This window comes from Malassezia restricta, chromosome I (genome assembly GCF_003290485.1).
Source record: "Malassezia restricta chromosome I, complete sequence".
Taxonomy (NCBI): domain Eukaryota; kingdom Fungi; phylum Basidiomycota; class Malasseziomycetes; order Malasseziales; family Malasseziaceae; genus Malassezia; species Malassezia restricta.
The window spans coordinates 472,883-490,549 of NC_040193.1; the positions used below are offsets into that span (position 1 = coordinate 472,883).

The 17,667-nt window shown below is 48.3% G+C and overlaps 8 protein-coding genes across 8 annotated transcripts; 5 read left to right on the plus strand and 3 right to left on the minus strand.

Annotated features, from left to right (window-relative positions):
• Window positions 1-76: 76 nt before the first annotated feature.
• Window positions 77-1,183, plus strand: MRET_0285 (metallo-beta-lactamase superfamily protein; the record flags this gene model as incomplete). Its single annotated transcript, XM_027626912.1, has 1 exon — window positions 77-1,183. The coding sequence occupies one exon, from the start codon at window positions 77-79 to the stop codon at window positions 1,181-1,183; it is 1,107 nt and encodes a 368-aa protein (XP_027483087.1).
• An 897-nt stretch (window positions 1,184-2,080) lies between these two features.
• Window positions 2,081-3,247, minus strand: MRET_0286 (Ran GTPase-activating protein 1; the record flags this gene model as incomplete). Its single annotated transcript, XM_027626913.1, has 1 exon — window positions 2,081-3,247. The coding sequence occupies one exon, from the start codon at window positions 3,245-3,247 to the stop codon at window positions 2,081-2,083; it is 1,167 nt and encodes a 388-aa protein (XP_027483086.1).
• A 70-nt stretch (window positions 3,248-3,317) lies between these two features.
• MRET_0287 (myotubularin-related protein 6/7/8) lies at window positions 3,318-5,646 on the minus strand (the record flags this gene model as incomplete). The annotated part of the gene is made up of 3 exons (XM_027626914.1): window positions 3,318-5,260; window positions 5,285-5,465; window positions 5,491-5,646. The coding sequence occupies 3 exons, from the start codon at window positions 5,644-5,646 to the stop codon at window positions 3,318-3,320; spliced, it is 2,280 nt and encodes a 759-aa protein (XP_027483085.1).
• Window positions 5,647-5,737: 91 nt separating this feature from the next.
• On the minus strand, window positions 5,738-7,384 carry MRET_0288 (elongator complex protein 3; the record flags this gene model as incomplete). The annotated part of the gene is made up of 1 exon (XM_027626915.1): window positions 5,738-7,384. The coding sequence occupies one exon, from the start codon at window positions 7,382-7,384 to the stop codon at window positions 5,738-5,740; it is 1,647 nt and encodes a 548-aa protein (XP_027483081.1).
• Window positions 7,385-7,534: 150 nt separating this feature from the next.
• On the plus strand, window positions 7,535-10,258 carry MRET_0289 (fatty acid synthetase; the record flags this gene model as incomplete). The annotated part of the gene is made up of 1 exon (XM_027626916.1): window positions 7,535-10,258. One exon carries the CDS (start codon window positions 7,535-7,537, stop codon window positions 10,256-10,258), a length of 2,724 nt encoding a protein of 907 aa, XP_027482962.1.
• Window positions 10,259-11,857: 1,599 nt separating this feature from the next.
• MRET_0290 (glycolipid transfer protein HET-C2) lies at window positions 11,858-12,628 on the plus strand (the record flags this gene model as incomplete). Its single annotated transcript, XM_027626917.1, has 6 exons — window positions 11,858-11,887; window positions 11,919-12,062; window positions 12,092-12,219; window positions 12,249-12,384; window positions 12,422-12,558; window positions 12,601-12,628. 6 exons carry the CDS (start codon window positions 11,858-11,860, stop codon window positions 12,626-12,628), a joined length of 603 nt encoding a protein of 200 aa, XP_027482634.1.
• Window positions 12,629-12,827: 199 nt separating this feature from the next.
• Window positions 12,828-13,904, plus strand: MRET_0291 (fructose-bisphosphate aldolase, class II; the record flags this gene model as incomplete). The annotated part of the gene is made up of 1 exon (XM_027626918.1): window positions 12,828-13,904. The coding sequence occupies one exon, from the start codon at window positions 12,828-12,830 to the stop codon at window positions 13,902-13,904; it is 1,077 nt and encodes a 358-aa protein (XP_027482635.1).
• Window positions 13,905-14,565: 661 nt separating this feature from the next.
• MRET_0292 (Ca2+ transporting ATPase, sarcoplasmic/endoplasmic reticulum) lies at window positions 14,566-17,572 on the plus strand (the record flags this gene model as incomplete). Its single annotated transcript, XM_027626919.1, has 2 exons — window positions 14,566-14,683; window positions 14,724-17,572. The coding sequence occupies 2 exons, from the start codon at window positions 14,566-14,568 to the stop codon at window positions 17,570-17,572; spliced, it is 2,967 nt and encodes a 988-aa protein (XP_027483154.1).
• Window positions 17,573-17,667: the final 95 nt, after the last annotated feature.

Below are 17,667 nucleotides of genomic sequence, written 5' to 3' on the forward strand. Positions count from 1 at the left end.
CGCTGGTTGGTTGCTCCACATGTGACAAAATGTGTCACACGGACACGGCCCTCTTACCCATTCTTGTCCATCCTGAATGTCGTGGCCCACAGTGAAATCGACTTGGTTAGACAAAGTCATATTCCTTGGCACCGGAACTAGCTCGCAAGTTCCTGCTATTCACTGCGTCACGGGAAGCCGAAGTCATTGCATCACATGCACTGATGCGATGAAGCCTGGGAGCAAGAACCGTAGGTTTTGCACGTCGCTTGTGGCTATAGGCAGTGAACCAGGCCGGCCAGATACAAGTTCCACCATCCTTATTGACTGCGGCAAGTCTTTTTATGAGTCGGCGCTTCGTTATTTTCCATCGAACGGACTAAGCAAGATTGATGCTGTGTTGCTTACGCATCCGCACGCCGATGCTGTACTGGGCTTGGATGATTTGCGCAGCTGGACAATGAATGGATGTATCCAAGACTATGTCGATATATATTTGACGCAAGAATGCATGCAAACAGTGGGGCAAATGTTTCCTTATCTGGTCGACACATCGCGTGCGACAGGTGGCGGGGATGTCGGTGCACTTCGGTGGCATTTGATCGATGCGAGCACACCCTTCCAGGCTGGTCCACATCAAGTGCATGTACAGCCATTGTATGTGGAACATGGATTTGTTCAAAATGGACGTATGCCATTCGGATGCCTTGGATTCCGCATCGATTCTATGAGTTACATCAGCGACTGTCACTATATACCCAGTGAGACACTCGACAAAGTCGTTGGCAGTGATGTTTTTATACTGGATGGTTTAAAAATGAAGCGACATAAAAGCCATTTTTCTATCCCTCAAGCTATAACGTGTGTATTGGACATAAGCATTCGGCATGTGCAGCAAAACCTCCCACCGCCTACTCTCGCTCTTATTACGGACATAACCCATGGAATTGAACATCATGACTTCTCAGCTCAACTGCAAAGACATATGAAAGGTTTGGCCGCATGGCTCTACGAACAGAATATGGATGTAAAGTCAGCATCATCGGAATGGTGGAAAACCATCTGGGATGAGCTCGAAAATGAAGAACATGAGCGACTTCAGCTCTCTGTTTCATGTACCACTGACAAGTCTCATCCCTTGGTACCAAGCATGCATCTCGCTTATGATGGCGCCCAGGTTTGCATGTCCAAAAATAGGCTGTGACGTTGATGGTGCAGACGTGCTTGGAGTTCAACCAAATTAGGGAGCCTCAGCTCGCTAAATTTTTTTTCTAAATGTGGCCCATGATGACTGCCTTGGCTGGGAGCTATATTGTATCGCACATTTTTGGGAATTTCTTCGAGCCTAATTTCCCATTTTATATCTCTATGAAGAAGGCATCAAAATTCTTGTGCTCTGACGAGCCGCAGCATTATTGCAGCCGCTATTTGGAATGCATCAAGCGAGAGTCGTCTTTCTTGATGCCAATGGAACACAATTCGAATGGCCTGAGAATATAACATCGGTCTTTATGACTGGACCCCGTCGATAGAACTCGTACGAGCTGGCAATACCTAACTCGTGGCATCTGATTGCACCTCAAATAGGTACACAAACACTATTCAGAGAATGAACGTTCGTATTTGGAACGCTGCTCTCGACAGTTTGATCGGTTCAATAATTGCAGCTCACTCCGAGGTTTTACTTCCATCCGAGTAGCACTGCCGATGATCGGAAAGGTTCCATCGTACAGGCCTTAAAATGTGCGTAGAGCAATACAAGAAGAGCTCCTTCTCTTCACCCGACTAGGATGTGAATACCATATCCCCACTGACCTTGCTGGCCTCTCGACTTGATACGCGATTGTCAATACCTAGACTATCGTGTTATTTTAAATAAAAGCATTGATACATGCGTCGTCCATGAAGCATCTTCCATAGTAATGACGGCAGCGTAGGACTCGCAGTTGATCAGCCACGGAGAACGGGGCAGCACATGCGTGCCTAGTAAATATTATAGGAAATGGGTATTTCGCCCTTTCATACACATACTTTGCCTATCAAATCAGCTCTCACGGTGCAGATCATAGCACATATTATGTTCAAGAGACATGAATGGACCTTAGGACTGGATGTGAGTCTTGGCGAGTTCATCCGCGAGTTTATCGGCCTCGGGGTCAGGTTTCTCCTCTTCGCCAATATCTTCTTCTTCTTCTTCTTCGTCTTCGTCTTCTTCACCCTCTGGATCCATTTCATCCAATTCATCCAGTGCTGTAGCATGTCCCCATTTGCTCAGGGAGGCTGTGATCTTAGAGATACAATCATCGTCCACGTCAGCAAAGTTACCATTGATCTCAAGTGTCTCGAGCTCTGAAAGATGCTGTTCGATAGCGTGCCCCAGTTTGTCTAGCGAGCCGCGATTCAAGTCACAATACTGCAAATGCAGCGTCTGGAGCTTTTTGTTGAGACCAAGACTCAGGGTTTCGAATAGCAACGAGCCGCCCTTTGACTTGAGCAAACAGTCTGATAGGTTCAAAGTACGCAAATGAGGCCAGTTTGGCAGCGCATTGGCAACAGCCCTTGATCCTCTTAGTGTCGCCGTATTGTCCTGTAGATCCAATACTTCGAGATCCTTGCAGTGCGAAAGACCTTGACACAGGGCGCGCACGCCTTCCATGCGGATGCCATTTTGGTACATGTGCACCGCTGTGATACCACGATGAGCAGCAAAAGCTCGTGCCCAAACAGGCGCAGAACCATTTTCCAAGCGGTTACGGCCGCAAATCACGACGCGCAAGGCACTCTTCTCACCATCTTTGAGCGACTTGGCAGCCTCGTACAATGCATCGGCCACGATAGTGCCACCTGTTACGCCAAGACCATTGTTACTTAAATTCAAAAGACGAATATGGTGATTGTTTGTGAGCAGATTAACCATCGGTTCAGACGAGCGACCACCAAACGCATTGTCTGAGAGGTGAATTTCCTCAAGTTCTTCATGATCTACAAGTGCATCACAAAGAGCACGCAAAGAGTCAGGAATCTCTGTAATAAGCCGACCTGTAAAAATATCTGACATGCCGGCGATTCTGAGTGTTTTTTTTTTCTTGAGCACCTCGGCCAGTGCCTGGCATGCGCCCACACCAAACGTGTTGCCCGAGAGATGAATCTCATATAGAGGTTCTATCTTCTCGAGCTGAGAGATGTAGGGCGCAATGTCCTGTTCTGTGTCGAGTTTTAGGTTCTTGTTGGAAATGTCAAAGACGCCCGTTCGTGCGTCGTTGGCCATGGTGGTGGAATGTCGCGAAATGATCTATGGCACGTGGTTTTTTGTACTTGTCTCCACGCAACACTTTCGCCTACAAATAGGACGCGCCTAATGGATCTGTGGAGGTCATCGCATCAGGCTCCGGCGTGGAGATGCTCCTAGGTAAGGGCGGTGGCAGCGCGTCTCCCGTAGCTGTAGACGATGGAGGAGGTTCCCATGAACATGAAGACAAACTGTCCAGCTCGTTTCGTACCTTGTTTGTTTGCTCAATCCAAGGGTTATTTATAGCCGCAAAGGAGGAAGATTCATTGTTGGAGTCAGATGTGGGAATGACACCAGAGTCATGACGCTGCGCAACCACATTCGCCTCATCTGTTGTTTTTCTTACAGCTTCCTGGACGCGATTCCAACCATCTGAAAAAAGTGAACGGACTTTCCGCGCAGCATTGTGAAATGTTTCCTCAGGAAATAGAGGGTCTTGATGGGATAACGCCTTGGGACGAGATTCATGCACAGATTCGGCCAACTGTTGCTGAAGGTAAACTTTTTGGCGTCTTTCAGCATCAAGATGCGCGTTTAAACTGTCATCCGACCGACGAAACAGGTCGCTGGCAAAACGCACGTCTTTTGGCTCCACATACAAGACGCCCTGATCATCACGTCCATCTCTTCGATCCAAGGAAGGATCATAGCGGGGATTCTTCCATGAAGTGTCGGAAAGAAGCGCGTCCCACACACTTGGTGTCATCTCTGCTGGAGCAGGTTTGTTCGGACTCGAAGAGAGACGCCTCTCACGCTCGGAGTTGTATAAAAATGTGCCTGATGTGCCGGAGAACGCTTGGCGCACCAGCTCAGTAAGGTAGGACCCTCGAAACTCGAATCTTTCCGGAAATTGGCATTGCAATTGCCACACACAGTCAAGGAACTGGAAGAAAATAGGCGCTGTTTGCGATGATGCATGCCCTTGGAAATGGGCCGTGAGTGATTTAGTAAAATCCCAAAGTGATGGTGCTGCACGGCTTTGCTCCTCGTTGATTTCGTCATTTTTAGCTTCAGCATCGAGTAAAAGATCATGCTGGGGTGCACGCATGTCGAATTTAGATGAGCTCTGGTGCACAAGACCGTGTCGTTCCTGAAACTGATGACCAAAGCTAACCCAGTCTTTTTCAATGAGCACAGCAAAACCTTCTAGTGTGCGGAAATAGGGATCCAGGCATATTTGAGCCAAAGAAACTAGCTGCGCGGTTCGGTCCCAGCCATCAGAACAGTGCACAAGGACATGAGATGAATGAATATGAATATTTTGTACAATCTGACGTGTGCCCTGCAACACGGCGCCAAGATGCTTTAACCACTGAGAGCGTTGCAATGCCAATTCATCCAGTACAGCTGCCTCTTGCCGTGCTTCAAAGACGGGTCGCTCATCTTGCAGACGCAGAGCGGTTTGAATTTTGGCCAGGGAGTCGCGCATCACATGAATATTGTCAATACCTAGGTAGACTTTTTTGCAGTTCTTGTAAAATTCCATGTTTTCTGAACCTGCGCCTCTAGCATGATTGGCCATGGCGTTCGCCGTGGGCCGTGCATCCACAATTAGGTTGGTCATTGTAGATCCATAGACTGGCTCAGACGAAGAGGATACGAGCCCATGAGTTCGCTCGTGCGACGAAAAAATCGCCTCGACAAGCTTTTCATCCTGAATCGATCGATTCTGCGTAATCCCAACCATCGGCTGACTCGAACGCGAAAGAGTGGCTAAATTAGCCCAATGAAGATAGGTAAGCACAGGAATGCGACCTTTGCTGCGGTGTTTGGCCGCATGAATTAGGGTCATGTCGCTGATGTTTGATGGTACAACAAGCATAGATGGGTATGTTGGTGCCATTTCGTACGAGGCGTTGACTGAAGAAAATCGCCACGCTCGAGTGGATGAGCCGACACCTTGTCGCTTAAATTCCCGTGCGACATTGTAAAGCTGCCATCCGTTCCCCGCCGGCATTCCACTGTTGAAAGCATACATTCGCTCAACAGAGTCTGGTGTCAGTGCTTTTCACATACCCATACTGGCAGCTTCCCTGAGGCGCTCAAGCGTACGTAGGGTGGTTGCTTCGTCATAGAACCCTAGGATTAGGTGTTCGTGTGTAGCGAGGTATATCGAAAGGGGATAGATGCATGCTTGAGCCCACGCAGATTGAGCCATGGGGCGACGCACTGCGTAAGATATAAGAGGTAGGTCAATCTGTCGTGAGCACTTGGTCACATACACGTTCATGGCCATGTTCATCCGTCAGAATTAGATGAAACCTGGTTACTTGTATCGAAATGCGCGTAAATTTGTCATCTCGCCAAAGCCATGCAGTTATAGACTCGAAAGAGGTTGCAGTGGATCCAAAGTCTGGCTCAACGACTCCGTCATGCATGACGAGTCCAAGCCCATACGATGGCGTAACACCAACCAACGTGGATCTCCACGCCGCTCTGGCGTCACGTGCATCTCCTGCTACAAGACAGCTACACAAGTCGCTTGACCATATACGGTCCTTCTAGTTCGTAGCCCAAGCGGCGATAGTAGTCTCGTGTTCCCACGCCAGAAATGACTGCCATCTTCACACTGCCATGCTCGTCACGGGCAATGGTCTCCGCTTGCTCCATAAGCAACGTGCCAAATCCCTGATGCTGAAATTTGGTCGGGTCGCGGCTGTGAAGCGGAACCGCACTACCATATGTGTGCAGCTCGCGAACAATTGACGTTTGTCCATCCTTGATAAGTTCAGGGCGGTATGTGCCTGTCTCGGAGCATTTCCTAAGACGTAGAAGGGCCACTAGGATATCTTTGTCTGGGTCCTCGTAGGATAGGAACGTTTCCCACCCGCCGTTAGCTGTGTAATCGCGCCGGAGAAATTCGATTTCTTCCGGCCGTACTTTGGTGTGAATCTCATGGATACCGACCTCGCGGTAACGAACATCCCGACAGGTTGCGCCAAAGTCCCGCATGCGCTCTAGCGCCATTTCTCGCAAGTTGCCATTTTCTACGCCACTCGAAACCAGAGGCATAGGAATATCCCGTTGCACGCGGTATACACGCGTCCAAGGTGGGACGAGCGCAAGAATCCGAGCAATCACATCCACAAGAAAAGAGGGAGTGTAGTTCTTGTAGCGACCAGTGCGCCAAAGTTCATATAGACCAGTTCCACGAATCACAAGAGTGGGATATAATTTGAGACCATCCGAGCGGAAGGCTGGATTCTCAAAATATTCTTTAAACTGCTCCATGTCACGCTCAACGCCGACATTGGGAAGGTCTGGCATCATGTGCGCCACGACCTTGTAGCCGGCATCTTTAGCAAGATGAAACGTCTCGCACACGGCTTTTACCGTATGGCCACGATTCGTATCGCGCGCCACATCTTCATACACACTCTGCACACCGATTTCCAGGCGCGTACATCCATATCGTAACATTTGTGACAAGTGCGGTCGGAGACAGTAGTCAGGTCGCGTCTCAATAGTAATACCAATGCATTTGGTCTGTGACCGCTCAGAGTACCGCACCGCCTCATCGACATCCAAGCCAGTATACCCACTCAATGCATTGTGCAGCTGTGCAATAAATTCGTTTCGGTACTGCTCTGACAAGCTCATGAAAGTGCCTCCCATGATAATATATTCCACTTTGTCGACACTGTGTCCGAGCTCGTGAAGTTGCTGGACGCGTCCGCGACTCTGCTCGTATGGGTCATATCGCGCGCGAATCGCACGCATGGATGTGGGCTCATAGCCCGTATAAGACTGGGTGCTGTACTCAAAGTCCGAGTCGGGGCCACCAGGGCAATAGACGCAAATGTTTCCTGTCAAGGCAATGTGTGGACACCGGTGTGGTTTGCACATGACGGCCACAACAGCGATACCACTCGCACTTCGAATCGGTTTCGCGCGCAAGGCCGGTACCAACGCTCGTTTGTGCGTATCTGGGATGGCGGCGATGATGTCTGTGAGACGTGGCACTCCACCGTAGCCATGCTTCTTGCACGCGGCGCCTCGGATTGCATTCAGTGATACAGCCTGTGATTCTTCATGCGCTTGTACTAACTGTGCTGCAATATCTGCACATACTCGCAACAGACACTCAGTCGACGTGGATGTCGATGCGACGCCCATCAGCTACAAGTTGTCTTGTGCACAAATGGTAGAGAAAACGCCATAGACTTTTTGCTACTGTTTGACATGGATTTGTCAGCCAAGCAGTCCTATGCCGTATTCCTAGGGACTCATGTGTGGAGTGCATACTACGTGCTAAGTCCTAGCCAAATGCGTGGCGTACTATGTGTGTGGCTGAGCGTGCTTGTAACTGGCATACTTGGTACAGGCTTCGCATCCACATCCAAGGCAGAGATACAGGATATAAATCTTGTGGATCTCATCAGCACATACCCTGAACTTTCAGCATTCACGCGGCATTTACAACGCACGCGCCTTATACCTACGTTAAACCGGATTCAGACTTATGATGCGAATTCCACAGGCGTTACCATTTTCGCACCCACAAATGCCGCATTTGATAATGCAAAAATAGGCCATGAGAGTTTTTGGATGGATGAGCTGCCCTCCCATTCAGATAATGTTCAAGCGCCGCTTCGGCAGCAACTGTTGTATCATATCTTAAACCACACGGTGTCACTCACGGAGTCAAATGCGACATATCTGGAGACTCTTTATTTTCCATCAAGAAAGCGTCTTGCTGAGCCTACACACCCTGGGAATATTCCACAAAAACCTTTCACCCCGAGTCATCCTGGTGCGGAAGACAAAGGCGGTCTTCTCGGTGGCTCAGGACAAATGCTTCGGGTAGAACGATCAACTAATGGGTCCATCTTGCATGTGGGGTCGGATGCCAATGGCAGTCACGGCGCTAATGTCATACATGTCGATCAAAGTTCACCTTATGGCGATTTGTACGTTATCGACCGTGTTTTGGATCTCCCGCCATCATTGGATGTGTTTCTGCGTGAACAGAAAGCTTGTGCTCTATTCCAACATATGCCTAGCGATATTCTTCATTCTTTGGCTTTGACTGCACACCTGACCATATTTTTGCCGTCAGACCGTGCATGGAATCGCCTGCATTCTCTTGAACAAGCATATTTACTGGGGCCATCGCCGCAAGCTCAAGATGACCGTCTACGCGTTTTTGGATGGCACGCTTCCAGCACAGGCATCCACGACGGGCATGTAGCATATGCTTCTTCATTACGCTCTGCGCCCCATGCACAATTTACGACTATTCTTGGAGGCGACATACACGTTTCCCGCGCGGAGAATAACTCTCTTTTCGTAAATGGCATGCCAATCATTCAAGAGGATCTTTTGACGGAGAACGGTGTTGTACATATTCTTGATGGTATGCTCCTTCCCCACGGGGATCTGGGTATGACACCTGAACAATATTTACTCGCCCTGAATGCTACGAAATTTGTGTCTCTTATAAGACAAGCGGGACTCGAATCATATATTAGCCAGGATCCACATAAAGTGCCGCCAGATTCGAAATCTGGTCCTTTTACGTTTCTTGTTCCCTCCAACGAAGCTTTAGAAAGATGGGATGCACAATTCAACAACCTGTCGAAAAAGAAAGCACTCAAGTTTGGGACGCTGCTTCGTGAAATGTTGTTGTATCACATTTTACCTGGGCATCAGCGGGCACTTCACAACTCTTCGCTACCTGTAACAGAGCTACGTCCATCGGGCCTTAGTGGTGCTGCGCAACGTATGCGTGTTCACATCCTAGACAACGGTACTGTCTTATTTGGAGAAAACAGCGTTTCAAGGAAATCGATTTTTTTAAACAGCACGACGCTATACTTGCTGGATGATATGGTTGAGATGCCCAAAGACCCTGTACAGACAGCCTCTGAAGCATCACTCTCTACGTATGTTGAGGCACTTTATAAAGTGCAAATGGATAAAAATGTGCGGCAAGCACCTTACATGACCTACATCGTGCCCAGCGACTTTGCCTTCGAATCGGCAGGGCTTGTGTCCAAGTACTTGCTGAGTAGCGCCAATACCAAGTTGAGTCATGTGCTCTCGTCCCAGGTACTCAATGGTGCGTGGTACGGTGCAGTATTACGGGACAAGTGGACGCAGATTTCTACTCAGGACGGATCCTTTTTGTGGATGCGACGTGATGCTGTATCGTCTGACACGGTGGTGCGCACGAATAGCTCGGATTTGGATATCCACGTTACTCGACCTGATCTTCTGACAGACACCGGTGTCATGCATGTGGTGGACAGACTGACTATACCTGCTTCGGCGCCCATATCACTCTACCAACTGGCACAAAGTGCACCTACAGGCAAAATGGTATCATTGCTACATCGTGCAGGATTTGACTGGGTCTGGAACGAAACACACAAACTCGAGGCTGGAGGTACATGCGGTCGTCAAAAATTAGTATTATTAGTGCCTGAAGACCGCGCCTTTGCCAAACTTAAATCGCATGCATATGAACACAATATGGAGCAGCTGCGGGCCCTGATGTCTCTTCATGTGTTGGTGGTAGACGACTGTGCCGCCCAACAGCCAGGTACTGAAGATGTACCAATGCCCGTGGTCGATGAAATCACGCATGTTTCCCTCCTTGATAAAAGCATGGGTGGTACGAGCCCATATGGTACCGTGGCATTCCGTCGTGTTTCGCCTACCAATGAGAACCGACTCGGATATATGGTCGGTATCAAGGGGGCTCGCAGTACACGTGGTAAGGAACATTCAGCACATGTTCTAGAATATGGACGCACATCATGTATGCAAGTACATGCGGGTCGCGTTACACCAGGGGGTATTCTTACAATTGACACAGTGCTTGAACCTTTCGAATCAGGGTGGTTTTTCCGTTGGGATTGGGCAAGAAAAGTATGCCTCCTAGGTGCCTTGTCCCTTGGTGCCATCTCTGCAGGAATATACACTTGGCATTGGCGCTGTGGATATACACGTGTACAGACCGAAGCACTAGAAGGTGAGGAAGAATAGATGCGTGGCTAGTGTAATGTAACGTTGTTGAAGGTCCTTCATGGAACAAATCAGCACTTTGGGATTGGTTGACTTTTCGTGGAGATGGGATCCAACTGAGTTTGAGGTATGCTGAAGAATACATGCATCGCACGTCATTGCATAAATTGAGTGACTATCACTCTGTCTGCCAAGTGTAAGGGATGATAAATAGAAACCAGAAGAGTGTATTCCGTCATTGCGTTCGATGTGATGATGACAGACGAGGAGCATCTTCTTGCAACGCCTTAAAATGGGTTCGTTCACATGTCATTATATTTAATCGCACGTCAAAAATGCATCATGCATCGCCTGATTTCAGGGAAACTTGACAAGTGTCTTTGCTCACCGCTAGATAATGAACTCATACATGGTCATAAATGAATGCCTAGATCCAGTAATCTTGACTTCAAAGAATGCTTCTGTCAACAAGAATTCCAAGTTAGATCAGAAATAGACAAAGCAAATTCAGCCACACATAGGTTAGCATCGACATTGCTTAATGAATAGGACATTTTTTAAATATACACAGGCTACGCTGCGAGCTGCGAAACTAGTCATTAGGCTGTAAGCAACTGTATTAGCGAAATATATCCAGCAGCTGATATAAGAATTTTGATTCTAAGGAATGAAATACGTCTCAAGTATCCAAGGTTTGCATATGCCTTAAAGATTCAGATTCTTGTTCTCTGGATTCTTGTGTGAGGATTGTCAGTCTTGTCGTCCTCAACCACTCTGTTCGTTATATCGTCCTCCACATCAGATGTTCTCTCGGCGCGTTTGTTTTACTTTGGCCTTCGATTGCATGGGTTTGAGATCAAGTATCAAGTATTAAATAAGGTAGCTTGTGTGTGATATGTTTTTTTCTATGTTGATAGATCCAAAGGTCTTGATTTATAGACTCAAAAGTCAGGACACAGGCTCAGGATCTTTTGCTTTTCTGCAGACTGCCCATTCATGCGTAGAACAAGTTGCGAGAACTGATCAATCAAGCTGACACTACACACTCATGAAAAGCATTAATAAGTTAGTGAGACTCTTTTTGCAAGAATAGTCATTCATAAAGGTGTTTGAGCTGAGCTCGCACCCGTCGTTATTTATCCTGGAAAAAACTCAGGATGCATCGAATATGACACTTCCGATGAGTACATATCAACATTGGATTCGAAGGATAGTTATATCGAGCCTAAAATTACATCATGGTTCTATCGAGCAAAGAGTCGCTTTACTGAATTCAAATCAAAACAATCTGATCTTTGAGAGTCAGTGATGTCCACGAATGTGCTGCTATGCCATCTCAGAAGTACTAGGCAATATAAGAGTGTCCTCTATTCCCCAAAGGGATCGGATCAGGTCTGTGAGAATAATTTCATCCTCGAGGCACAACAGGCACAATATAACAAATGTACGTACCAAGGGGTGAACATGCTCAAAGCTCAAGCATGGCTCGTTGCCAAATAAATGCAGCTTGGTAGAACAAAAAAACCCCTTCTTCTTACAAAATATGTATCACGTGCACAGCGCACGTCCCAACCTTGCAGTATTCTTGTGGTCACCCCACTTTCGCGTTGGTTTCCCATCATGACGACGTACTTTGATACTTTACGTACTGTACGTAGAAGTATCGTTGTTAACATATAAGCCCTACCAGAACGTTCCGATTACAGAAGATGGCGTTGCAACGTCAGAATTCATTGATGCCACGGAAGGTGTGGTCAAGCTCTTTGACTTACTGGGAAGTAGTGCCTTTGCTGTTGTACAGAATGACATGAATGGCAATATCAAGGTTCGTGCAATCTAAACTAACATGACCAGAAAATTCGTGATAGACTTCTGAGTACGGGCCCAGATCTCTCTGGCACACTACAGCTACTCGTAAAAAATGAAGGCTTACCTGGTGACAAGAAGCGCACGGCCACCGAAGGTCTACTTTGGCTTCTTCGGTATGTTGTCATCTTTCACTCACAAGCAGTGGACTTGAGTTTACGGCAAAGGCTCTGCGCTTTTCTTTAGACAACCAGAATGAGGAGTTGGCTACAAGTTTCACTAAGGCATATGAGCAAACGCTTCGAAAACACCACAGCATACTAGTTCGCCCGGTCTTCACAGTATGTATACTACATGTCAGCTAACAGGTGTGTACAGCTCGCTATGAAAGCTTGCCCCTACCGAAAAGACTTTTACGCTAAGCTAGGTCCTTCAGAGGACGATGTGCGTCCACAGCTCTCGACATGGTTAAATGCCCTTGAAAAGATCGTGCAGGATATGCAACAGTTCTTCGAGTAAGTCCAGGACACCAATGCACGTGCTCTAACCGATCGCAGGCAAGGCCAATATGCTAAAGGGTTTTAGCGCACACGATTAGCTGTAGCACGACACTTAGTGTGAGCCAATAAAATGCCCTTTTCTTCTTCGGACTCGAGAGTGGACTTATTCTGCCCAGTCGATGATTACCCGTGTGCTGGCAAAGGCACGTGGCCTGGGGTAGATAAGTGCATGCGCCACCGGCACAGCACGGTCATCCACATAACCACTTACTACTTAGAACATAATGGGAATCCTTGACATTGTTCCAGCTGGTGTTATTTCGGGTCACGACGTCTACAAGGTGTATGACTATGCCCGTGAAAACCACTTTGCCATCCCTGCTTTCAATGTGACGACCTCTTCTGTTGCCAATGCCGCTCTTGAGGCTGCGCGTGAAGCCAAGGCCCCCGTCATCATTCAGGTGTCGAACGGAGGTGCCGCGTACTTCGCTGGTAAGGGCCTTCCGAACGACAAACAACAGGCCTCGGTAGCTGGCTCTGTGGCATGCGCGCACTACGTGCGTTCGGTTGCCAAGCACTACGGTGTCCCTGTGATTCTGCACTCGGACCACTGTGCCAAGAAGCTTCTGCCTTGGTTCGATGGTATGCTTGCAGCTGACGAAGAGTGGTTTGCCAAGCATGGCGAGCCTCTGTTCAGCTCGCACATGCTTGACCTTTCGGAGGAAACGAAAGAAGACAACATCAAGATCTGCCTTGAATACCTCAAGCGTATGGCTAAGATCGGTGTCTGGCTCGAGATGGAGATCGGCATTACTGGTGGTGAAGAGGACGGTGTGAACAATGAGCACGTTCACAACTCGGCCCTCTACACGCAGCCTCAAGACATCTGGGACATTTACAAGGCTTTCAGCGAGATCACCCCCAATTTCAGCATTGCCGCTGCCTTTGGCAATGTTCACGGTGTATATAAGCCTGGTAACGTCAGGCTCCACCCCGAGCTTCTTCGTGAGCACCAGGACTTCGTGCGTGAGCAGCTCAAGATCAACAAGGAGAACCCTGTGTTCCTTGTCTTCCATGGTGGCTCGGGTTCAGAGAAGCACGAAATCGCCACGGCCGTGAATAACGGTATTATCAAGATGAACGTCGACACCGACACCCAGTATGCCTACCTTGAGGGTATTCGTGACTTTATCCTTACCAAGAAGGACTACCTCATGAGCCAGGTCGGCAACCCTGAGGGCGCCGACAAGCCCAACAAGAAGCAGTACGACCCACGTGTCTGGGTGCGCGAGGGAGAGAAAACCATGGGGAAGCGTTGCCAGATTGCTTTTGACGACCTCAAGACTTCAAACCATCTATAAATGCGTAGGGGTCGACTAAATCGTGGTATGGAAGCGTAACACACCGCTTAGATAGCGATGTAATGTCGAATAAGTTATTGAAGTATGCACAAGTAAATTTTGTGGTATATAGAAGTATAAACGAAAGACAAGATCGTGCCTAGAAGCCGCGCGGATTCACACGAAGCGACTTGCGAGTGAATTTCGGGACTTTGTGAACACTTTTGCGATAGTTCTTGTCATGCGGAGAGAATACAGTATACTTGTCACGAGAGTGCATATCTGGTTCTTTTGGAAGTGTCAGATCGCGATCGAGAGCACGGCATTGTACGCCACTGGCCTTAATAGTTTCAATGACACTGTCAACATCGCGCAAGCGTTGCCGGACGCGCATTTTGCGCGTCGAAGAAAGCCGCCACGGATTTTTCCTATACGTGTAAGTAAAAGCGAGCATACCATAGAAGACCGCCGAAGGTAGGGCTGCTGGGGCGAAATGCGCCTAAAAACGACATGACCTAGTAAGGCTACCGTCAACGATGAATTCGCAGATGTAGGAGCAGACGGTGGCATCAATTTCTCCTTCGCACGTGACACATGTCTTCCACGTGTACCCTGCGCGTATATGCACGATAAAAGAGGTATCCCCGGTGTGGGCAGTGCCGTGATCCAGCCCTGCAACGTTATGGAACAAGGGTGGACATATTCCGTGGATAATGCGTTGCACTACTTCAATGTTTCGCGCACGCAAGGCTTGTCTTCGGAAGCGGCAAAAGCTAAGCTAGCAAAATATGGTCCTAACGGTATGTGGTGGCTCATGCGTGATGATATTAACTTGCACAGAGCTGAAGGAAGAAGAACCCACTCCTTTGTGGCGCCTAGTGCTCGAGCAGTTCCAAGACCAGCTGGTAATTATTCTTCTTGTTTCTGCTTTTGTGTCTCTAGTGTTGGCGCTCGCTGAAAACGAAGGGAGTCTGCTAAATGCGCTTGTGGAACCTAGTGTCATTTTCCTGATCCTAATTGCCAATGCCACCGTCGGCGTGTTACAGGAGCGCAATGCTGACCAATCCATTCAGGCACTGCGTGCATATTCCCCAGAACAGGCGTTTGTTATTCGCGATGGAAAGACGTGTCACATGGATGCTCGAGACATTGTACCTGGCGATATCGTGATTGTGTCGGCCGGTGACCGCGTACCCGCTGATTGTCGTGTAATTGAGCTTCGCTCATCTGTACTCCAAGTGGATCAAGCTATTCTCACAGGTGAATCCGAAAGTGTTTACAAAACTTCGAACAAAGTCGAAGATGAGAAAGCTGTTAAACAAGACATGACAAACATGCTGTTTTGTGGTACGACAATTGTGAATGGAGCATGTTTGGCGCTTGTGTGTCTTACCGGAGAGCAAACGGCTATCGGAGACATCCACGCAGAAATTGGTGAGCATGAAGATGCCAAGACACCGCTTCAAGAACGTCTGGACGAATTTGGTGATTTGCTTGCTAAGGCTATTATGGTGATTTGTGTATTGGTTTGGGTCGTGAACATTCGCCACTTTGGTGATCCTTCTCACCATGGCTGGCTGAATGGTGCAATCTACTACTTTAAAATTGCGGTGGCATTGGCTGTGGCAGCCATTCCGGAAGGACTCGCTGCAGTCATCACCGCCTGCCTTGCTCTTGGCACGCAAAAAATGGCGCGGAAAAATGCCATTGTTCGTCATCTACCAAGCGTCGAGACACTTGGGTCAACCAGTGTTATTTGCTCCGACAAAACGGGTACACTCACAACCAACGAAATGAGTGTAACCGCGATGTATTTGGTGGGTGACAATACAGAGTATCAGGTCACGGGCACAACATTTGCACCAGAGGGATCGATCATGCTTGATGGCAACGCAATGACTGGATTAAGCCGCCCTGGCAATGCGGTCCAAGCTTTAGCTGAAACTTGTGCCGTCTGCAACGACGCTACAATCGTTGTTGACTCGAACGGTCGGCACAAGGCTATTGGTCAGGCTACCGAAGCGGCATTGCGTGTGCTTGTGGAAAAAATAGGTTATCATGACCATGTCCAACAAGCACATGTGTCGAGCCTCCAGCCAGCGCTTCGAGTCAGTGCAGTAAGTGATTTGTATGCTAAGTCGCTTACTCGCCTTGCGACCCTGGACTTTACGCGAGATCGTAAAATGATGTCTACGTTTGTTCGTCGTTCAGCAAATAAACTTCGCTTACTTGTAAAAGGTGCCCCTGAGTCAGTGTTGCTTTGTTCCACGCATGTATACTTGAACGAAAACGAGCGCATACCTTTAACGGATGACATGCGAGTAAGCCTCCAACAGAAACTCGATGCATACGGTAATGATGGTCTACGTGTATTAGCTGTGGCTGTGCGTGACGACATGTCGCTTCCAGACTTGTTTTCACCCCTAGACCCGTCGAAGTACGCTGAATATGAACATGACTTGTCGCTTGTTGGCTTTGTCGGAATGCGTGATCCTCCGCGCTCCGAAGTAGCGCAAGCAATCCGATCGTGTATGGATGCTGGTGTGCGAGTCGTTATGATTACAGGTGACAATCAGCGAACCGCGGAAGCTATTTGTCGTCAAGTTGGTCTGTTTGGTCCCACAGAGGACATTGGTGATCGCTCGTACACAGGTCGTGAATTTGATGCCATGACGCCTGAAGAGATGTTGTCCATGTCACGTCGCGTGGTGGTTCTTTCGCGTACGGAACCATCGCACAAAAGTCGATTGGTCGACTTGCTGCAGAAGAGCAATGAAGTGGTAGCCATGACAGGTGACGGTGTGAACGATGCACCTGCTCTCAAACGAGCTGATATCGGCGTGGCTATGGGCACAGGTACGGACGTGGCAAGGCTGGCAGCTGATATGGTGCTGTCAGACAACAACTTTGCCACAATTGTGTCGGCGATTGAGCAGGGACGAAGCATATTCAACAACACATCATCATTTATTCGTTATCTGATTTCGTCTAATATTGGTGAGGTTGTGAGCATTTTCCTTACTGTTCTTCTGGGCATGCCTGAAGGTCTGATTCCAGTGCAGCTACTGTGGGTCAACCTCGTAACTGATGGACTACCAGCTACCGCGCTGGGCTTTAATCCGCCCGATGGCGCGGTGATGCATGTGCCGCCCCGCAAGCGAAATGACTCACTCGTTTCGCAATGGATGCTTGTGCGCTATATGATTATTGGCGTCTATATTGGCGTCGCTACTGTATTGGGCTATGCATGGTGGTTTGTGGCCTACAGTGGTGGCCCACAGATCAGCGTGTACCAACTCACCCATTTCCACAAATGTGAGAGTGAGTTTAATGAGATTGGGTGTGGTATATTTACAGGGGTCGAGGCTCAACATGGATCAACAATGAGTCTTAGTATCCTTGTCACAATTGAAATGTTGAACGCATTGAATGCACTGTCTGACATGGATAGTCTGCTGTTCCACACTCCATTCAAGAATTTGTGGCTTATCGGAGCAATTATGCTTTCGATGGCTCTTCACATGGTAATCCTGTATGTGCCGACTTTTCAAACCATATTCTCTGTTGTACCTTTAGGCTGGAATGAATGGATGGGAGTTCTCGCACTGTCTGTGCCCGTTTTGGTCATCGACGAAGCATTCAAGTGGGCAGCGCGTGGCTGGCTGCCCAAGAGCAAAAAAACCGCATAGCGATACAAAAATAATGTATAGACCGTACATTGACTACCTTGATAATAAAACATATGGGTATGATCGATGAGTTTCGTGAATACCTAAGTTGGCAG